The sequence below is a fragment of the Pocillopora verrucosa genome, chromosome 12, assembly GCF_036669915.1.
Source record: "Pocillopora verrucosa isolate sample1 chromosome 12, ASM3666991v2, whole genome shotgun sequence".
NCBI classification, from domain to species: Eukaryota; Metazoa; Cnidaria; class Anthozoa; order Scleractinia; family Pocilloporidae; genus Pocillopora; species Pocillopora verrucosa.
In genome coordinates this window covers 17,819,334-17,841,586 of record NC_089323.1, presented here as the reverse complement: position 1 = coordinate 17,841,586, position 22,253 = coordinate 17,819,334, and the positions used below count along the sequence as shown (strand labels likewise).

Here is a 22,253-nt window from a genome sequence, read left to right as displayed (position 1 = left end):
GCGTTAAAAGGCGCAAAGGGCCGTGTTTCTAATTCATGTTTGCGGACCGATGTTCTTCTGTCTTTTTTGTCAGCTATAGATTAATGTATACTGCTGGTTCGAACCAAAAATTTGCCACCCTGACACAGATTGTGCAAAGAGTAAAACTAGCACGAACAAATGCTATTTTTAACACCTACTAAAAATGAACTCTTTCATGTACAAGCAAATACACTTCACTAACAACACTGCTAAGCATAAGACGAAGAAAAGTATGTTAAGTGTTTGAATAACTTGTGTCCCGACCAAAAAATTTTAGTAAACTTCTTACAGTCTCTAATGACAAATAAAATGAATTTTAACGCGGTTGTTTCTCTTCAACTGTGTTCTTATCCTAATTTCTAGCTCTACGAAGTTCTATCCACGCATTCAATAGAAAGGGAAAAAATGGATGGGAGAGAGACTGGCTAAACATCTAGCGAATTCTGTCCTCACCGTACAAGTTAAATGCTACTCTTATCGTTGTTAAAGAACCGCTCTTTACCAAGCCCTTGCTTAAGTCGTTCGTCCAAAGACCTATTTCGCCCGCGTGATTGTTAACGGTTAGACTGAATGTAGTTAATGAGCTGCTGTTCGCCAAACCATCACCCACACCGCTGGCCCAGAGTCCCATGTCTTCAGCGTGATTGTTAACTGTGAGACTGAATGTAGTAAGTGATCTGCTGTTCGCCAAACCATAACCCACACCGCTGGCCCAGTTTCCCGTGATGTCTTCAGCGTAATTGTTGACTGTGAGACTGAATGTAGTTAGTGATCTGCTGTTCGCCAAACCATCACCCACACCCCTGGCCCAGAGTCCCATGTCTTCAGGGTGATTGTTAACTGTGAGACTGAATGTAGTTAGTGATCTGCTGTTCGCCAAGCCATGACCCACACCGCTGGCCCAGTCTCCAATGATGTGTTTAGCGTAATTGTTAACTGTGAGACTGAATGTAGTTAGTGATCTGCTGTTCGCCAAACCTTCACCCACACCGCTGTCCCAGCGTCCCATGTCTTTAGCGTGATTGTTAACTGTGAGACTGAATGTAGTTAGTGATCTGCTGTTCGCCAAACCATCACTCACACCGCTGTCCCAGTCTCTAATGATGTTTTCAGCGTAATTGTTAACTGTGAGACTGAATGTAGTTAGTGATCTGCTGTTCGCCAAACCTTCACCCACACCGCTGCCCCAGAGTCCAATGTTTTCAGTGTGATTGGTAACTGTGAGACTGAATGTAGTTAGTGATCTGCTGTTCGCCAAACCATCACCCACACCGCTGGCCCAGCGTCCAATGTCTTTAGCGTGATTGTTTACTGTGAGACTGAATGTAGTTAGTGATCTGCTGTTCGCCAAACCTTCACCCACACCGCTGCCCCAGAGTCCTATGTTTTCAGCGTGATTGTTAACTGTGAGACTGAATGTAGTTAGTGATCTGCTGTTCGCCAAACCATGACCCACACCGCTGGCCCAGTTTCCCATGATATCTTTAGCGTGATTGTTAACTGTGAGACTGAATGTAGTTAGTGACCTGCTGTTCGCCAAACCATCACCCACATGGCTGGCCCAGAGTCCCATGTCTTTAGCGTGATTGTTTACTGTGAGACTGAATGTAGTTAGTGATCTGCTGTTCGCCAAACCATCACCCACACCGCTGGCCCAGTTTCCCGTGATGTCTTCAGCGTAATTGTTAACTGTGAGACTGAATGTAGTTAGTGATCTGCTGTTCGCCAAACCATCACCCACACGGCTGGCCCAGAGTCCCATGTCTTCAGCGTGATTGTTAACTGTAAGACTGTTCGCCAAGCCGCTACCCACACCCTTTCCCCAGTCTTCCCTCACAGCAGCGTGATGATTAACTGTGAGATTGAACGAGGATGTTGTCGCAGAGCTTAATAGTTTGATGACTTCAAGGTATGTGGTAGTCTTTCCATCAACTAAAAACGTGGTCGACGCTGACGAAACATTGGCGAGAGTATAAAAACCACTTAAAAAGTGATCCTCATCATGACCATTCAAGTGCACTGAGACAGAATGCTTTTGACCCTCTTGAACTAATCTCTGAAGAGCAGTTCCTTTGTAGCTTCTGATTTCACCACTAAGGTTAATAATACTGTGTGAGGACAGTGAATTGTTAGCCAGAAAATAGTCTACTAGACAATCCACGACTTCATTGCTTTGTTTACTTTGGACATTCAACTGCAAATCAGATAGTGGCGAACTTTCCTTGAAAAACTCTGTAAGGGCTTTTAAGCTGTGAACGCTCAGTTCACCACAGACGTTCACGGTTAATGACTTCTCTAGTGAGGCATCACCTAGAATAGGATAGGGCAGCAAACCTGCTTCATATTTAATTTTCCCGCACACATTTGGATGAATAATAAGAGACTTCCATGACTTATTGGCTGCCAGTACGGTAGCAACAGCTGCCATCCACGCATCTGGGATATCTCCGTAAACCTTTAACTCTAAAGAGTGCAAAGTTCTATTTCGCAGAACACCTTTCTGCACTGCTACGATTCCAGGGTTGCTAACTCTTCCATAAACGACAAGACTAAGAGACTCCACCGCGGTTTCTTCTGCAAGTCCTTCACTAACAGTCGACATCAAACAGTCATTTTGATCCCCATGAACAATAAGCGCGAGAGAAATTAGCGATGATTTGAATAACGCTTTCACGGCTTGTGCAGCAATGTTATTTAAAACACTAAAGACTTCAAGCGAAAGACATTCCAATTGCGAGAGCTTTGATAACAAGGTACTAACATTACTGGCGCACCTCTCAGTATTCATGTCAAACAGTTGTAGCGTGGTTGTTCTTAGTGAAGTGCTTGACGACAAACTCTCAGCGAACAGATCAGCAACTTCAGGGGACATGTTCTCGATATTACCAATGACAAGCTCTGTGAGAGTTTGACTGCTTCCGAGAATTCCATGGAGATCGTTCACATTGTCTTTACTGAAAAACTGCACGCCGGAGAGGCTCAGTTTAGTAAGCTGCACTGATGCCACATCAACTTCGAGTATGGCGCCTTCGCACACATATCGTATAAGTTTCAACCAAGACCACTGGAACTGATCCAACTCCAAAACGTTTGGTAATGGAATAAGGGAGCAGGCAACTTTGCCTAAATCGTCTGCAGCACCACTTTCTTTTAAAAGCTCAAGTAAGAACTGACACTCTGCGTCCGAGTAGTCCCAGTGCAAGTCTTCTCTTAAAATCGTTACGATCTCTTTGAAAAACACCGTTCCTTCCTTGCCTAATATGCCAGCTAAAAAGAAAAATACTTCTTTGTATCTACCTAACATACTTTCCTTGTGGAAAACAGAATGATCAGTAAGGTTAAGTTGTCTTCTTGACAACTGGTTCGCTAGGTAAAAGGCAGCTAAAAACTCTTGAAATGTTTTGTGAAGAAAATGACACTGATGTCTTGGTTCCTGACTTGGCCTTGAACTGGCTTCCATGAAAACAAGGCCCAATTTGATAGCTGGAAATCTTCTCACGTGGGTCCTCGAATGTTCTAACTTGTCCAGTTCCTCTTCCGAAAACGAACGGCGGTCTTCTCGAAGACAATTCCACGCTAACTCCCCTAGCACAAGCAGGGACTCTTTAAATTGATTCTCTAGGGCTTTGTCGGCATTCCGATGAACGTTCAAGCCATTTCGGGAGCAATATCGCCTCAACAAGCATCGAAAAATAATCTGGTAAAGCTTAGTGCGATTAGATGGTAGTTCCCCTTCAAAGTCTTCAAAAACAACGCACAAGAGAAGTAGATTTAGCGGATTGTTCCTTAGCGCATCTAGGTAGGTATTTTCTTCAACAGCTTCAATGAGCCTCTCGCCTTTTGACAGATTTTGTGGATCGACGCTTTTAAAATGCTTTCTGATGTAATCTGCAGCGTCCTCTGAGGTGAACCCTTTAATCTGCAAAAGTGTATCAAAGTCATAGCGCCGCCGGACATCGATTCCTTTTTCTTCGCGTGAGGTGGCCAAAATAAAACAGCGCGAGAAAACTTTTCTCTCAAATAGCCTATCTACGACTTTTTTTGATGCTTCTGGTAACTCATCAAGACCATCCAGAATTAAAAGAATCTTGTCCTGATTCTTGCCATCTCTAATGTAATCCAAAAATTCTTCCTTACTGTTAATGTCATCATTCAGAAGTTGCTCATCGATGGCTTGTACTATGTCTTTAGTATCTTCGTGAATATCACAGCATTTCAGAAGAAACAACAACTGAAACATGGGGAAGTGAAACTCTACTGGTACTAATTTTTTGGCCCAATCACTTGCAATTTTAAGGCAAAACGTAGTCTTCCCAATCCCAGGGTTTCCTTCTACAAGTACCATTCTGGCGCCCTTTTCACCCTTCCTAGCAGGCTTGAAAATTTCATACATGTGAACCTTCTTCTCTGTTAGATGAAAGTAAGCCTTCTTTCTCCATTTCATTTCCAACCTTGTGTATACTTCATCAATAGGTAGTTGAATGTCGCTATCCCACAGCAGTGGTTTTACATTGGAGCGTCTGATGTATTCACCTTCAAGGTGTTCCACAACTAGACAATGATCAGAACCTGCAAGTAAACAACATACTTCGTTCTTGAACGCACATGTCTTTGAATAAACATTGACGTTAATCACTGAGGTTAAAAAGGCAAGAACAGCGAATGACCCTTCAAAGATAACAGATGGCTTGTTATGTGCAGGCTTCATGCAGCTGTTTTTTAATAGCAAAAAGAAAGGGTGGAAAGTTTTGAAAAAGCGCTGGATTTCCAACCAATGGCGTTGTAAGGCTTAAGATGAAATTTACCTTTAGGGCGCTTCACAGATTGAGTGGCAACGGAGGACGAACGTCGTTTAACCTTCTCATTTGAAACTTGCCTGGACTTCTTTACTACGGCACCTGGTAAAAAAAAGTTTAATCACCAAGATTAAAATGGCAAGAGCAGAGAAAGACTCCTTCAAAGAAAATAGAAGGCTTGTTATATGCAGGTTTCGTGCAGCTGCTCTCTACTGGAAAAAAAGAAAAGAGTGGAAATTTTTGAAAAGCGCTGGATTTCTAACCAATGGCGTTGCAGGACTTCAGATGAAATTTACCTTTAAGGCGCTTCACAGATTGAGTGGAAACGAAGGACGAACGTCGTTTAACCTTTTCATTTGAAGCTTGCGTAGACTTCTTTAATACGGAGTCTGATAAAAAAATTAAGTTTTATCACCAGGATTAAAATGGCAAGAGCAGCGAATGACTCCTTCAAAGATAACAGAGGGCTTTTTATATGCAGGCTTCATGCAGCTGTTCTTTAATTGCAAAAAAAGAAAGTGTAGAAAGTTTTGAAAAAGCGCTGGATTTCAAACCAATGGCGTTGTAGGACTTAGAGTAAAATTTACCTTTAAGGTGCTTCACAGATTTAGTGGCAACAAAGGACGAACTTCGTTTAACCTCTTTACTTGAAGCTTGCCTGGACTTGTTTACTACGGCATCTGGTAAAAAAGTTCAATCACCAAGATTAAAATGGAAAGAGCAACGAATGATTCCTTCAAAGATAACAGAAGGCTTGTTATATGCAGGCTTCGTGCAGCTGTTCTTTAATAGCAAAAAAAGGGTAGAAAGTTTTGAAATGGCGTTGAATTTCCAACCAGTGGCGTTGTAAGACTTCAGATGAAATTTACCTTTAGGGCGCTTCACAGATTGAGTGGCAACGGAGGACGAACTTCGTTTAACCTCTTTACTTGAAGCTTGCCTGGACTTATTTACTACGGCATCTGGTAAAAAAAAAGTTAAATCACCAAGATTAAAATGGCAAGAGCAACGAATGACTCCTTCAATGATAACAGAAGGCTTGTTATATGTAGGCTTCATGAAGCTGTTTTTTAATAGCAAAAAAAAGTGGAAAGTTTTGAAATAGCGCTGAATTTCCAACCAGTAGCATTGTAGGACTTCAAATGAAATTTACCTTTAAGGCGTTTAACAGACTGAGTGGTAACGGAGGACGAACTTCGTTTAACCTTTTCATTTGAAGCTTGCCTGGACTTCTTTTCTACGGCATCTGGTAAAAAAAGTTTAACTGCAATTAAAACTCTACAGTTAAAAAACATTGTTAATTGCCATTACCTCCAGTATTAATTATTGAGTAACATAATTTTCTGCTTGTTTTCGGTGGAAGTTGGTCCATCGATCTCTTCAAGATGCCACTAAATGACAAATTATTTCACTCAAAAAACCCTTTTCAGATTACACACAATATGGTAATGACTTGTGAACTGGATGGAATACCACTATAAAATTTTCACACTCATTTCCACACTCATATCAGCTCTCCCAAATAAATTATAGATGTGGATAAATCAAGTGGTCTCTCATTGAATGGACTTTCTTCACAGACAAAAAAAAAAACATTTCTTGTTATTTTCTATACATCAATTCAGAATAGACCACGTGCAAAGTTTACAGTCTAGTAATAATAATACAGCCAAGTAAAAAAAAATTAATGTCCCCTGTGATAAAGAGCAATTTGGAAGAAAACTGTTAACTCCATCAAACACAGTACATTCCATTAGGAAGAGTAGCTCTAATCAACACTGACAGTTGGTCACGTGTTTGCAATAAAATATTACAAAAAAGTTACCTCACAAATTATCAGTAATTTTGTAAAATACGCTCAACTCAAAAAAAAAATTGATTGTCAAGAATTCAACATTGTCATGCCAATAACACTGAGATGTTTTTCAAAGGCTTAGTGTCCAGGTACAGATGTTCCTCATTTGCATACTTGTAACCTACTTAAAAAGTGCTGAAATGACCTTTCAAGGGTCATTCAGTCTAAAATTTTTGTGGCAGTTTCTTGTGTCACATGTACTAATTGATAACGCACATTTCAATATAAAACCCAATACTCTGAAAAAGACTGCCAAGTCACTCAGGTCATTGCCGACATCTGTACAATTACCTCCACAAGTTTACGGTTCCTACCCAGCTTGAACAATTTTGCACCAGAGTGCACAGTACCTAGCTCACTGCTGTTAACCTTTCAATGAAAAAAGTAAATCCTTCCTCAAGATATTTTCTGTCACTCATGCATCCCTGTCATCATGCTCCTATTTGAAGGAGCACAATAAGCTACCTACTGAGAGGCAGTTGCCTACCTTCCTGTTGAACAGCTACAGTGGTTGAGGATTCATTTTCTTCAGATGCTGCCAATGGTTGCCAAGTGACAGGATCAACTACAAGTATGCACAAAAAGAATAACACATTATAAATTTCAAATGAGGTTCATGTAGATGTAGTTTATGACTGTATACCTACAGGTTTGAGAAACAGAAGCATGCTACATCCAAATTATACAAAAATATCTGATCCTTATCTACTTTTAGGTAATAATTATTTAATAGTAAGTTGAGGAGGAAACTGTATTTCCCCCATCATAAAAGTACATGTACATGTACATGTACATGTACATATACACAATGAGTATATAAAAAACTTCTCAACCCTGATTTTGGTGATGAAATTGGATTACAAAGTTATAATACATACAATACAATATTAATTATATATCTTTTTTAAACTGACCCTATTTTATTTAAAGATACACAATTTGAATTGTATTTTATGTATTTTACTTTTGTAATCCAATTTATTCACTGAAAAGCCCCAGATGAGGATGTGCTCAATAAATGTATTTATGTATTTGGTAATGACTATTCATATTTCCAACAGCTTTTACATGTAGATGATAAATGTACATAATCACACAAACAAGAGCACTTCTAAGGAAATGAACTGAAGTACACATGAACACCTTGCTGTTGTAGCTTCATTAATTGCATCAAGATAGAAAAAAAACTATCCCAAAGAAGATATATGTAACATAGCTCTCACCAGATACAAGATTCACCATTTTCTCAACAAGACTTTCACACTGTCTCTGCCAGCTGTACTTTGCTGCATACTCTTCTCGAAGAAGAGTGGCTTCTTCAAGTCGCACCATCCTTTTTTTCTGACAGATGACTCTGATGGCACTGGCCCATTTTTTAGGATCCTCTGAATGAATTACACATGAGGAACCACCAGGAACTTTCTCCAATGCTTGTCCAAGTCCAGAGTTGCCACTTACAAGGACAGGCAGACCAGCAGATAGGGCTTCCAGCCCAGTCAAACCAAATCCTTCAGTTCTTGAAGGCATGATTGCCAGATCAGCCTCACAGAATAAATTGCCTAGCTGTTCTCGATCTTCTTTGAAGCAGCGAACAGTTAGTTGACTACGAGGAATGCCATAGTGAAGCAACTTGCTTACCACTTCTTTCTCTTTTCCTTCAGGTGCGCCAACAAACTTTAGCTGGTATGACTCGTCTTTCAATTGGGCAATTGCTTCCATTGCAATATCATATCCTTTCAGCTCAAAATCTTCATGGTCACCACGCCCAAAAACTAGAACACAAAAGTTCTCCCTTTCTTCTGAGGCCTGTTCAATGTTACTGAACTCAGTAAAAATACTTGGAGTGAGGTTGAATACATGTTGATCTTTTTTGCAGAAGCGAAGGTAGCGAGAGTAGGCATTTGCCAGCTTTGGTCCAATTGCAACCACTTCATCAGCTAACTCACAAAGTCGTACTTCTGCACGATGTTTCTTCTCACCTCTGGAAATGGCTTCCTCATAACTTTTGAACATTCCAAGTTCTTCTGGAGCTGTGTGAACAACCTGGATCCACTTGCAAGGTTGCTGCTTTTGAATGTGTGGTATCTGTCGACCCAGATGTACTCCATGCCCTATGACACAGTGCGGATAATGGCCATTAGGTAAAGAAACCAACCAATCAATTGGCTGATCAAAACCAGGCGATTCTTGGGCTTCAATCAGCTGAACATAATGTCTACTGGCAGCTCTCCTGTCCTCATCACTACAACTTGGAAGATACACACTGACATCAACATTGGGATGTTTTGCTAACTGAATTGCCAGCTCCCTGTTAATAGTTGACAAGCCTCCTTTAGATGAGCTCCATTCACTACCTAACAGAGTAACTCTTAGCTTTTCACTTTCCATTAAACTTGGGCTTTCCTGTGATGTAGAGGCTACACCAAGAACGGATGATTCCTGAAATAAAGTTTTATAAGTGTGAATAAAGACAAATCACAAGCAATGAAGGATACCGTGTAATGATATTTTCAATTCAACAGGATTGTCAAAAGACCAGACCATTTGGCACTGGTGTCTTTGTGAAATGTGATCAAAGACAGAAAATAAATATTTTTGAACATGTTTCTAACATTTGTGTCTGGCAAAAAAAAAGTTACTCAAATGTTCCCCAAAATGCTAGACATCGTTTTTCAGAGAGTTCCAAATATCAAATTTTCTCAGGGGAGCATGCCCTGGACCCCCCTAGAGGGGCATGTCCCTATGCAACATGCTATGCTTGTTACATGTATGCAAGCACAATTTAGCCTGCAGTTCAGGTGTCCTTTTAGGGCGAGCTAACGTTATAAGCTTAGTATCTTGGTTTAAGCTTGGAAGGTTTCTCCATCAAAATTTCTTTCATGTGAACCAACACCTGAAGATCAAAAAATTATATCAGGCTTTTCCCAAAGAAAATTGGCAACACAGCCAGTAGATTCTTTCCAGAAATCAGTGAAGAAATTGCTTCTTTTTATTCCAATTCGAAGATGCGAGACATATCAAATTTTGAGAGACACCTAGGTGCTTCTTCAAAGGCAGAATCGAAACTAACAACTTCACCATTTACAGAATTTGTCATCGTTTGCATTTTCCCACAAGAACAATTTAATGTTCAAACGACACATTTGGCTTGTGATTGACAGCTAGAGCTTAACCGCACCAATCAGGAACTCTGTTGTTGGGCAAATGGAGATTCACAAAACAACAATGACCTTGGGTAGGTGTAATCTTCGCTCCCCTACCCCCACCCCTCTCCTTGTTTTTGACAGTTGACCGCCCTCTTGATACAATTTTCTTTCTCTTTCCAGTCTTTCACTGCCATTAAAATCAGAAAGAAGGTGGCCTTAGTTTTCCTTAAACTTTTAACTCCCCAAAGTGATTAACTTGTAACTTCTCCCTATTATATCCATACACCATCCTGCAAACAGGTAGAAGTTGTTATCTTGATCTAACACTGAATTCTCATCACTAATTTAAAAGGAATTATGTAGCAGCTAGAGGGGAGAATTAACAATCAGATCTTGGGAGTTTAAGGGTTAAGATAATACTGAGCACTTGCTCACCAAAATTATGCTGTCTCAGTTCAGATATTTACTAGTGACAACCCTTATTCAAAATTACAGTAGTGAGAAATTCTGACTATTTGGATTAAGTTCCTGGCCCTGAAAGATTGATCTGTACAGCAATGAACTAGAAACAATGTTTTGATTACAAGAAAAAAAAACAAAATGACAGGTTTTTATAGATTTAGGTCTCCCTTTTAGATGAGTTACATGGATTGAGTTACATCAGACTCTTCCCACACAAATGGTGTTCACTTAAACACCAATGCTTTCCTTATCAAATTTTAGAGATAATTTATTGCTTGTGCTCAGTTAACTATTAAAGGAGTGTATAGAAAGGGCTTTGCAAACTTGATTCTTTTTGACGTAACCACTTAGCAAACTAAAATTGTAAAATGAAGAAGGACGCTTTTTTCCCCTGGGTCATGAGCATAGGACAACAGAAATATTCTAAGTTCCCCTGAAGAATTGAAGCTCAGAACTTCTGATTCTATATTCTGATCATCTACCACTGAACCACTAAGACTCTACGGTAGGTTAGAACACTTTTCAGTTCATACATGACATACATCCTGTATACTGAACATAGCATCAGCACCACATTATTGTGTAAAATTGTTTATCTCACCTAAACTTCAGACCATAAAAATAAACAAATGAAAATACTACTAACAGCTTTCTATGTGATCACTTAATTGGCCAATTGTGCTTCAGATTTAGATGTCAACATTTTTACTAATTACCTTGGCAACAAAGACAGTTACAGAAAGGCAGTCACAGGTTGCAAGTTGCAGATTCAAATTTGTTGAACATTAAGGAGCTCATAATAGCTGTAAATTATTCACTGTGAATAAACAAAGTTCAAAATCTTCGGAACACTTTCAAATTTCTGGATCATGTCTTGTGAATGTGAGTGCTGGGAAAATGCAGGTTTTTGTCTCTTTATAGCATTAATTTTCATTGTCCTTTGATGATGGTACATTTAATCATTTTGCATCAGGCAAATTTTTCTATGATGGTGGACTTCAGAAATTTGTTCATCATCATCAAAAAAAAAATTAACTCATAGGTACTGATCTTTTGTGTAGTCATTATTTTTCCAGGATTACTGTAAATAAAGAAGAACTCCCAAGAGAGCTGTCTCATCAGCTTTTATTCTCACTCTTGCCAAAGACAGGTGAGATAAATCCTTCCTTTTTAATCCTCAACTCCCAAAATTGGACTGTTAATTCTCCCCTCTAGCTACTACACATTTTTTTTGTAAATAAGTTACAAGAATTTGGCTTCAGATCAAGATTACAACTTCTAACTGATAAATATGAGTGTTCTGATTACCTGTTTGCTGGATAATGTACAGATATTATTATTAGATAGAGAATAAGTGCCCTAAATTAATTTAACTTCAGAGAAGGTAACATAAAAAAATGCATGTAAGTGCAAGTTAGGCACTCTTGCAACACACCACAATACAAAACATAAAAGCAACTTGAGAACTTGCTTTGGCAGCTAATTGTGGTGCTTGTTGCCAAATACAATGCAGGAATATCGAAATATAACACATCTGAGGGACAAGTTGGTAGAACTCAGTGCAATCACTTACAGCATGACCTAGTCCCTTTGATAAAGTGCTTATTCAATCATCTGCCATAAAAGCATGCTTACCTCTTGTAGCCTAGACATCACAGGAAGCCTTCGCAGTACCTTTAATTTTAAGCCCTCAAACTAAGACACAACCATAATCTGCTGAAAAAAGCAAACGAAAATGTTTCAAAATACATGTAAGCAATCGTCGTAATAGCATACATTGTGTGTACAAGTGAAATGCAAGTACTGCACACTCGATTTACAATACGGCGTTTAGATAAACCGAATGGATGGCACGCACAAGTCAGCTAGAAGGTAGTCATGGTTATTACATCAAAATTTGGGTAAAATTTCTGCACAGCCCCATACTATTGTAAAACAAATCTGTTTTCCCAATGGCAATGTATTGTTTTTGTTTTCTCTATTCAAGAACTGAATGCATAATGTAGTATGGGGCTGTGAGGAAATTTTACCAAAATTTGTTGTAGCTCTGGAGTTAGAAGACTAACCCATCGAGGTAAAATTTCCAGACAGCCCCATGCTACCTTATGCATTCAGTTCTTGAATAGAGAAAAAAAAAACAATACATTGCCATTGGGAAAACAGATTTGTTTTACAATAGTATGGGGCTGTGCGGAAATGTTACCGCTACTATGGGTTAATGATTCTCGAATTCCTTCCTTCCTTTATGATCGTCGAAGTCCTCTCTAATTCAAGGCATATTTCAAAATCAATCGGCATCACGAAAAAACTGATTACGATATATGTTGCTACCTTTGATTAAGACATCGGAAATGTATAATAATCAGTGTCGTAACTACATCATAACTTCATTTCAGTAGGCACACGTAGGAAAAAAAATGGTGTGAAATAACTGATAAAGATCTTTGCTGCACATTTACTTCTATGAGCAGCTCAATGTGAAAGCACATGGAATGGTGGTGTTGATATTAATCTTCAATTCACAATATGTAAGACCCCCCTCCAGAAGATTCTTGACCAATTTCCTATTGCTCAAACTTTAGCAGTCAAAATCTCAGAAAAGCGGTTTAGTACGTTCCAGAAGTTGAAATGGAATCCTGGTTTTCTGAGTTAGTATGGTGAAAAGGTTAAAGCCCACGGGGGCCAAGAAGTCAAGGAACACTTTGAAAAAAAGAAAACTGCAAGAGAAAGTTTACTCAGACAAACACAGTGGAAAAGAGCTTCCAGCCCTCAACAATGGTGACAAGGTTGCAATTTGCAACATGGAAGCAAATGGGTACCAGCTACAGTAATCAGTAAGCATCACCCTCCCAAATCATCCATCCATCAGAAGTACAGAAGTATCAGAGAAATCACAGACACCTAAATGAATGCCGAACTCCAAAGAGTCTACCCCTAAAGCCAAAGAGTCATAGCAACTAATACTACTCTAGCATGTCCAGCAAATCTCTTCTGCAGAATCACCCCATCAAAAAGTGCAGAAACTGGCCATGCATACTCATTCCAAACAACTAGTCAAGGTGCCTGCTTACCTTAAGGACTATGAACTTTAGGTCACCACTCAAACTATGGACAGTGGTGTTTATATTTTTTAACTGAACATTAAAAACATTCCATGTCAAAACAGGTTCAGGTTTTTCTTACAAAAAAAAAAAGGGAAAAAGAGGTAGATGTCATGTATGCTCTATATGATGCTATGCGTGACATAATGTTATATTCGAGAGGGATGATGGGTTATTAAAACACAAGGTTCATGTCCTTTGAAGGTAGTACATAACTCCTGCAAGTACTTGCTTTGGTAGCTAATTGCAGTGCTTGTTGCCAAATACAATGCAGGAATACTGAAACTTAACACATCTGTGGATCAAGTTGGTAGAACTCAGTGCAATTACTTTCAGCATGACCTAGTCCATTTGATAAAGTGCTTATTCAATCATCTGCATAAAGCATGCCTACCTCTTGTAGCCTAGACATCACAGGAAGCCTTTGCAGTACCTTTAATTTTGAGCCCTTAAACTCAAACACAACCGTAATCTGCTGAAAAAAGCAAACGCAAAAAATACATGTAAGAGACCTTCTAAGTAGCATGCATTGTGTGTACAGGTAAAATGCAAGTACTGCACACTCAATTTGCAATACGGCGTTCTGATAAACTGTATGGAAGGTACGCACAAGTTAGCTGGATCAAGCTAGTAGTCATGGTTATTACGTCAAAATTTGTTGTAGCTCTGGAGTTCGAAGACTAATCCATCGGCCTTATTCAGAATCTATCAACAAATATAATGGAAAACACAAGCAAACCATGCGGAGTATCAAACTGTAGCTACTACGGGTAAATGATTCTCGAATTCCTTCCTTCCTTTATGATCGTCGAATTCCTCTCTAATTCAAGGCGAATTTCAAAATAAATCGGCATTACGAAAAAACTGATTACGTTCTACGTTGCTTCCTTTGATTATCGCAAAATTCTTTCGACTTCGGAAACGTATAATAATCAGTGTCGTAACTACATCATAACTCCATTTCAGTAGGCACGCTACATTCCGCAATACAGCTTACCTTCGATTTGAAAAGATGAAAAGGCCGTTCCGGTCACAAATGGAACAACCGTTATGGACATAAGTAGACTACAAAATGGTTGTACCTGAAAAACACTGTTTATCCCATTTTTAAGCAGAAATTTGACATATGGCAAAGAAGTCGAGCACTACGTAGCAGGTGGATTTGAAATATGAGAGCAATGCGGGGGGGCTCCCCTATTTCCAAATATGGAAGTTGTAAATGAGTTAAATGCAGTTTCGAAAATAGGCTAAGTGTAGCCGAACCCTCCCCCGCGGGGAATTTCGACGGATATTTTTTTAAATTAATAAAACACTATTATTCGTTGACTTTTTTCTATTTACTTTGAAGTTATTTAATGTTATATTTCGAAAACCCATGCTTGTCGGATTTATAGTCAGAATGATAAAATTCTTCGAGTTTCCTTATCTCCGTTACCAGATGTTGCTATGGTAATTCTGTCACGCTACACCTGTGATAGCAATTCACTGACACTAAAGTTCTGCATACAGGCGCACAAATCTTCGGCTGCGACCAAATTACTTTCCAGGAGACATCAGATTTTATTATTTCAGCCTTGCAATGTGTTCATAATGAATGTAAAGGACGAGTTTCGGCATAATCATGAGCACAGACAATTTGACCACGGAGATTCCATCGTCGTCTCGAACGCCTTTGGGTTCTGTAACCATGGAAGACAGCAGCCATGGTTTCAATGAAAGTAGGTCTGTCATGACCAAAGACAACCTTAAATTACTTGATTTAAGCAATGCTGACAACTTTTGTGAAAATCGAGGAAGGGAAATTGAGTATGCGGCATCTTTGGCCGACGAGTGTGAAGAAAGCTTGGAACAGACAAGAGGCATGGTACGGGCTCGAACAAACCATGTTCGCAAGCAAACAGTAAACAATTCTATGAAGAAGAAACCTCAAAGGAAACGCCGTGTAACGGCCAATTTAGCTGCAACAAAGTACGATGTCGGTAAGTCAAAACTACAATTTAGTTTGGGTTCAGTGGTACATGTACGTGGTGATACTTCCAAGAGGAAGATTGATAACATTTGTTCTTCGTGTACGTGGAAGATCACCTAAGTTACAAGTGGAAGATATGTTTGTGCAGTTGTATCGCATCGTTACACATATATTTTGAGGTTTAAAGTACGATCAATAGATAACTTTATTTTCGTGCTTCGTTTCGCTCTCGTTAATTATTGGAACTAACAACGGTAACGTTGATCTTTTGATGCAAAATAATCGTCACCATTGTTTCTTTGAATGTGTGGTTTAAAGTTGTATGCATGGTTTCAAAAGAACTTAATTACTTCTTTGTCCTTAGACTGTGATGCGCGCTCAATAAGTATTTTTGAGGCGTCCTATAGTCAACTTCATCGCTTAAATTGATCAGACGCACATTTCTTCTACCAAGACTAATACAAAATTTTTTTAACGCTTAAAAATATTCAGCGTTATGTTGCCAATAATGCATGTTTACATTGTAGTCACGCGTCCACGGACTTAATGTTGATAATAACCACTTTTGGTGTAGGCTGTTACCATCCACAATGGACCGTTGAAGACTCGACTTAGTTATAACTAAGGCAATAAAAATAAGCTTGCAGACACAAACTAGCCTGAAGGATCACAAACTTATCGGCTTCATTTGATTTGGATCTGTATGCACATGCATTTAGAAAAATTCATTTCTTATTTGTTAAAATAAATGTATTCTTTTCTTCACATGTTTGTGAACATGTACATGTATGTGTTACAATACAATACAATACAAAGACTTTATTTAAACACGATAATTGTTAAAGCGACTACACGCTTGTGGGGTCGTGCGTAAAATGGAATAAAATGAAATGTAGTAAAATACAATAATTAAAGTAGCCTATCAAAATTAGAAGATCTAAAAATATTTAAAATTGGGGTCCTTAAAATTCACTGTCTGTGGAGAAATGGAATTAAAGTTCAAATTTAAAAGTGCCTTTGATTTGTAGGCTAACGAGGAGAGCTGCTTAATGGTTATATTTCTTAAATTTGATTCTTGGAGAAGTGTGTTAAAAACGATAGGTCCTCTTCTGGAAAAACTGTTTTTCATGTAATATGTATTGAATTTTGGTACTTTTATGTTGGCATTACTTCTTAGATTTTTCTTAGTATTCACGTCAACTTCTTCGGTGGTATCTAAGATGGATATAGGTAAAGTCTTCTTATCTATTTTGAACATCAGTTTAGCTAAATTAACTTTATATGTGGTTTCAATAGAAGACCATCGAGCTTTGCTTAGTACGTCAGACTTAGGCATATCCCATGGCCAGTTAAAAATTAATTTTGCCGCTCTACAGTGTAAAGACTCTAATGCAATTAGGCCCTCCTTATTAGTAAGGCCGCCCCAGACGGTGATACCATATATAATTGATGGGTAGATTACTTTAAAGTATAAGTCCAGTAGCATGGGTCTTGGTAAGAACAAGCTGCGCTTCAGCATGTTAAGCTTATTTGCAAAGCTGATCTTTAGTGCTTTGACATGGTAGTCCCAGTTAAGTCTATTATCAATATGGACTCCAAGCAGCCTGGTGTGTTTAACCCATCTTATACAATGATTCATCAGTATTAATGACTGTAGTGGACCAGTGAAGTTTCCTCGATGAATTAGCATGCCTTCGCATTTCTTGGGGTGAGGCAATAGTTGATGTTAATGTAATCTCTCTTAATGGAGCCCTCCCTCCAACCCCAGGTCTTGAAAGTCATTCTCAGTGAAGTTCCCTCCACGAGAAGGACAATATTACATCAGCAATATCACTTAAAGAGCACTTTTCCGATCAGTGTAATCCCAACCAAAGTAATCACAATAGCCACTTATAACAAAAAAACATATCACTTAGGACCACCAACTGACAACACAACAAGAAGATGGTGACTAAAGCCCAACAAAATGCAGTTGATTTATATCCTATTCACACTAGTAAAACATGTTAAGTTAAACAAGAGGTTTATAATCGAATAAAAATCAGATACAGAGAACTGAAAAACTTAATTTTCTATGGGATCCATCTAATCACCAACTTTTAATTTCAATGCACTAAATTTAAGTAAACTAACATCTGTTTAAGCAGCTTCTATAAAGAAAAGAATTTAAACTCTGTTTTAAAAAAAAAAACACCCATGAAAAAGCTTTTAAACATATTGGAATGACATTTAATGGGATATTAGTTGGGACTGAATTAGTTTTACTTCTGATTGGGGGAGAGGATGATGCAAATTGCCTGAAAAAGTAGTTGAGTGGATCAAAAGCAAAGTGAGGTTATAACTCATATGAGTATGGATTCAGCTTCTGATACTTTTCAAGGAATTACTGTATATCTGAAATTTGGAATTATCTCATAACAATGTTTTTTCATTATAAAAATTCTCCCTTGCAGTTAGAAAAGTTTGTCTTCAATGTGGAATGTATCTTGCAAGGGATGATGACTCAAACAGGTGAGTTAACAGTGATAGGAAAAATTTATACATGTAAATAATTTTGCTTCAAAGTAACCTGATGGAGGATGTAGTGTTACATGTACAAATAAAATGTCAGTCACTGATCTTAAAAGCCATAGTTTTTAATCAATTTGATAAATATGATTTTTCTCTCTTCAATAATGACTTTCTCAACATGCAGGTTCCTCATTTGGAGTGATTCATCAGTGCCAGTTGAAAACATTATAGAAATAAAATCATTTCAGGTATGATAAATTTTTGTTGCTGATTAAGTTGTCTGAGTATACCATATAAGATGTGATATTGTGGGAATCTAGACAAATCAATGTACAGGATACCTTCATGTAAAGAAATAAACACTCACATAGCCTGTATCTTATACATATACATGTTCACAAATTTATTCAATACTTCTTTTATAATAATGAATGATTTAATTCTTACCATTTTGTCTCCTCTCTAAAGAAAATCAACCATTTTCCAAGTATGGGTGAGATTTGTAGGAAGGATAACCTAGCTTGGAATATGGCAAAGTGAGTGTTTAATCAATTTGTTTTGGTGTCAAATTTTCATGTAATACTTACATAATGTATAATAATATTAAATACATTTAAAACTTGTAGATTGAAATGTAAGTTAATTACTGGTGAATACACATGCTGTAATTATGATTTGCAATGTTTTAAATGTATTTTCTGTATCTCATGAGATCTCAATATTTATACATGTATTTTATCTCTCTTCCATTGAGAGCAAGTATGGATAGTTGGTTAGTGGTGTATTATTATTTGTAGGAGAAGTTACTGGAAATTACAGCACATTATTCACTTTTTAATAATAAAATAAATAGCTTAGGCCATCAACATATGGTGGGGGAATTCTGCATAGTTTGCAGGTAATTCTCTGATCTTAGGATAACGTAGGGAATGTCAAATGCTTTGTTTAATAGCAGACAGGAAAAGTTAATTTTTATTTTCAAACATTGATTAAACCCCTCTTAAACAATTCTAAGCAATGGTATTCGCATTTTTAAGTTTACAAGTATCATATTAAATAATTGCTTGTAGTAATGCAATAATTATTGTATTTTAACATCTTATCTTGGAATTTCAGAATGCAAATTAAGAGCTCATGCAGAGGAATACAGTTTTGTTCTACAAACTTGGGTTCTCCCTGCCAAGTATCCTTTATCAACTAATATCTATGGTCAGTGAGATTTATGCAGTTTGATGTTTGTATAATTTAATACATGTAGCTGTGATGACTGCAAAATCAGCATTGTACTGTACTTCACCTTGAGTTTAGAAGCAAGCATTGATAGAAACTTTGGAATCAATGCTCATGGTCCATCAGCTAACAGTAAACTGTATCTCCAGGAACTGAAGCCAGGGACTGTGTTTGATGTAGTACTGTGGTATGTTAAATAAATATTGAAAATTATAATAATGCAGGTGTAGCATAATGCGGGTGTAGATCAGATCTTTATAAGGAATGGTACCCAGACCTTCAGATTTATACTCCTACACTTTACCACTGAGCTTCAGAGAACTAGATGTTGATCCAGAGCATTCCTCACCTAAATTTGTGACAAGCATCCTACATACAGTATCCCACATACAGTATCTGTATTTATTTGCGGGTGGGGGGAGACACTGACTCAAACGAAAAGCACTCTTGTATTATGTGTTTTAACAAAACCAGGTAAATGGATACTGTACTTTGAAAATCTTACTGGTATAAATTATGATTTTTACCCTTTTTAGAACCCAGCGGATGCGTGACTCCTGGTGAGTATGTATTACAGATGTCAGTTATGGCCGCACCATGGCATACCAGTCAAGAGGACTGTGAGAGTAAACCAGATAGATGCTTTTGGTCGGATGGGTGGGATACACGAAGGCGCAATATGATGACAGCCATATGCTACTACAGCAAAGGTAGGAAAATTATCATCTAAGAACCATCTTTATAAAGGAGAGAAATTAGATGGGCTTGAAACCTTCATCTTTAAGACTTGGTAAAATTTACCCTCCTATATAAGTTGAACATCACGCAGTTATAACCATCCTCATTAGCGAAGCTCCTTTTGAGTTGTTAGCATCGAAAGCCGAATGCCGTTGTGCTTTGCTTAAACACTGAAAGCTCATTCAAGAGCTCTGAAAGGAGTTGATATTCTAAACTTGAAAAGTTCTCACAACAAACGCGTGCATGTCAGGTTGACCACGCAGCAACTGCTTTGCTCATTGTGTCTTTTTTATTTGCTAGATTTGGTGTGTTATCAGTACAGGGGAGCCAAGATAAAGTACCTGCGCTTGTCAGCTAAACAATGTGAAGCTGAAAACCACTGCCACAATTACAAGAATAACAAATGCTACGATGTACTTTGATGATAAATAAATTTAACGAACTTTGATGCAAATAAATTTAACGAACTTTCCCCGAAGTGATTATTTCTTTTCTTATTTAGCATCCCACGATGCGAACATGTATCTTTTGAGATAACAAGAACAGCCGTGTATCCCATTTAAGTGCTGATGCACAGCCAACCCATTTTAGTGCTGATGCACAGCCAGCCCATTTTAGTGCTGATGCACAGCCAGCCCATTTCAGTGCTGATGCACAGCCAGCCCATTTTCTTGCATGATTAATCATGGATTAATTTATCTCGCATTTTTGACACACAAATCAGTCAGTCCAGTAATGAGAATGAAGATAGTTGTAACCTATTGCCTTGACTTAACTTTATCGTCAGAGCTATCAATAATCTTTTAAACGTGATTGGCTATCAGCAATACAATTGGAGCACAAATGGAACAGTGTACCCGTCATGCTTGTGACTGGACAGTTTGACGGGACAGTTTAAAGGTCATCCTTGTGTCACTGCACAATTCACGCTACCTGCGCGTGGTTATACAGACTTCTGGGTACAGTTTCTCGAAAATGCTGAACTTTTGGGTACAGTTTTTCGTGGAAAAAGTCAACTGTGTTTCCATTTATGAAAATGTTAAACGGATAAGTATTTTGGTTCTCTAATTTCTTCATAGTTTTGATTAATTGGAAACAACACTTTGTGTTGTCCCATTCTATTGAGACTCACACTCGTGAGTATCAAATCTAAATCCCACTTTTAATCACACGTTTGATTAAAAACCGAATTAAACTCCGCACGGTCCAACTAACATAAATTCTCGCGACTAACCAATAAAGAAAGGTATGGTATTAGATAGAACCAATTCCTAGATCTTGGGAACAAGTAGTATTTCAGATTTGGGGCCTCTTTAGATGGGAAGAGCTAGGATTCTCACTTTTGGAACTATTGTGGTTACACCCAGGGTGGTCACGAACTACACAGGGGTAAAAGAGGTTCTATGCTACAATGCTAGACTTAATTTCCGCTCTTTCCTTTGATACGGTATTCCAGCCTACTTAAAGACCAAAGCGCGATTACTCAAAGTTCTTAACAAAAGGGCCTTCCAATCAAACCACAGCAAGACTACCTATTTCTGTTGACATATCAGTATCACCCCGATCTCTCCCCACACACACCTTCTACGCACCTCTCTGGTCATACATCAGTCATCGAAATTGCGCTAAGTTTCCCCTAACATAAAATATAATTTCCAGATCAAACAAATGTAGAATTGGACACGTAATTGCTACATCCGAATTCACTTCGTAGCGGTCCTCTCTATCCCTGTCCCCAACTTTTTGTATCGTATGTCAATACAACTTTCAGTTTTCCGAGTCTATTTGTCCGCTATGGCGTTTCTCGTACAACACCAGAGAAGAGTAGCTCTCATTATTTCGTTGGGCCTGGTGTACTCACCCCTCCTCCCCCCCACCACCAAAAAAAAATTGATTAGACGTTTATAGTTTAGTGTGCTAGATCAAACAAATGTAAAATTGGACATGTAATTGCTACATCCGGATTCACCTCACAGCGGTCGTCTCTATCCCTCGATTTATTTTCAAAAAATTACTAAAACAAGAAGTTAACAGAGCATAACGATTGCACAGACCGTGACACTCGAGGCTCATAAGCAATTACACACCCCGTTGATACCCAGGTTTATCACATGTGGGGTGTCTTGACCGAAGCATTGAATTAGTTGATAGATTCATGACGGAAACACAGAAATATGATCGGTGATTTTAGGTGATTTGAGTCAGTAGATTGTGAGATCGGAGTTACTAGTGAGAAAGAGAATAAAATAGTGTAGATCAAACCAGTCTAATTGCTTGTCACGAAATCATTTACGACACGGGGCAAAATTACTGAATGCTAATTGGCAGAGACAGAGGGCATTTTTTCTTAATCAAGAAGGCACTTCAAGAAGGCACCACTACTAGATGTTGACTGAGCCTTTTTGCTATTTGCGGTAACGATTT

At 38.3% G+C, this 22,253-nt stretch overlaps 4 protein-coding genes across 14 annotated transcripts in view; 2 read left to right on the top strand and 2 right to left on the bottom strand.

Annotated features, from left to right (window-relative positions):
* LOC136277505 (uncharacterized) overlaps positions 1-14,518 on the bottom strand; it is a 14,765-nt gene extending 247 nt beyond the window's left edge. The window contains exons 1-11 of one of the 6 annotated variants that reach the window (XM_066159752.1): positions 14,379-14,518; positions 13,776-13,856; positions 11,916-11,996; positions 7,896-9,111; positions 7,160-7,237; positions 5,971-6,063; positions 5,687-5,779; positions 5,405-5,497; positions 5,114-5,206; positions 4,827-4,919; positions 1-4,590 (exon numbers count right to left, since the gene is read on the bottom strand). The exon at positions 1-4,590 is cut by the window's left edge and continues 247 nt beyond it. In XM_066159752.1, the coding sequence (XP_066015849.1) occupies positions 455-4,590; positions 4,827-4,919; positions 5,114-5,206; positions 5,405-5,497; positions 5,687-5,779; positions 5,971-6,063; positions 7,160-7,237; positions 7,896-9,111; positions 11,916-11,933 (5,913 nt within the window). In that variant the 5' untranslated portion in view covers positions 11,934-11,996; positions 13,776-13,856; positions 14,379-14,518 and the 3' untranslated portion in view covers positions 1-454. The remainder of the gene's footprint in view (positions 4,591-4,826; positions 4,920-5,113; positions 5,207-5,404; positions 5,498-5,686; positions 5,780-5,970; positions 6,064-7,159; positions 7,238-7,895; positions 9,112-11,915; positions 11,997-13,775; positions 13,857-14,378) is intronic. The other 5 variants (XM_066159753.1, XM_066159754.1, XM_066159755.1 and 2 more) reach the window with 5 other exon arrangements.
* The window catches only part of LOC131799854 (tubulin polyglutamylase TTLL7), a 79,516-nt gene that overhangs the window by 25,767 nt on the left and 31,496 nt on the right, over positions 1-22,253 (top strand). The window lies entirely within an intron of this gene.
* Positions 1-22,253, bottom strand: part of LOC131796347 (uncharacterized) — an 88,359-nt gene that overhangs the window by 51,249 nt on the left and 14,857 nt on the right. The window lies entirely within an intron of this gene.
* On the top strand, positions 14,795-20,297 carry LOC136277514 (tubulin polyglutamylase TTLL6-like). 3 transcript variants are annotated; one of them, XM_066159803.1, is made up of 8 exons: positions 14,795-15,360; positions 17,804-17,861; positions 18,046-18,109; positions 18,330-18,397; positions 18,978-19,070; positions 19,170-19,278; positions 19,628-19,801; positions 20,130-20,297. In XM_066159803.1, exons 1-5 carry the CDS (start codon positions 15,003-15,005, stop codon positions 19,060-19,062), a joined length of 633 nt encoding a protein of 210 aa, XP_066015900.1. In that variant the 5' UTR covers positions 14,795-15,002; the 3' UTR covers positions 19,063-19,070; positions 19,170-19,278; positions 19,628-19,801; positions 20,130-20,297. The 3 variants fall into 3 exon arrangements, with proteins under 3 accessions (XP_066015900.1, XP_066015901.1, XP_066015899.1); XM_066159804.1 differs by lacking the exon at positions 19,170-19,278; XM_066159802.1 differs by having other exon boundaries at positions 14,798-15,360; positions 18,978-19,278.

What these genes read in the sequence shown, in the direction of transcription:
- LOC136277514 (XM_066159804.1), top strand. Translation starts at nt 15,003, where the DNA reads ATGAGCACAGACAATTTGACCACGGAGATTCCATCGTCGTCTCGAACG. An exon ending in AGGGATGATGACTCAAACAG is followed by an intron (nt 17,862 to 18,045) that starts GTGAGTTAACAG and finishes CTCAACATGCAG; the next exon opens with GTTCCTCATTTGGAGTGATT. An exon ending in CTAGCTTGGAATATGGCAAA is followed by an intron (nt 18,398 to 18,977) that starts GTGAGTGTTTAA and finishes TTGGAATTTCAG; the next exon opens with AATGCAAATTAAGAGCTCAT.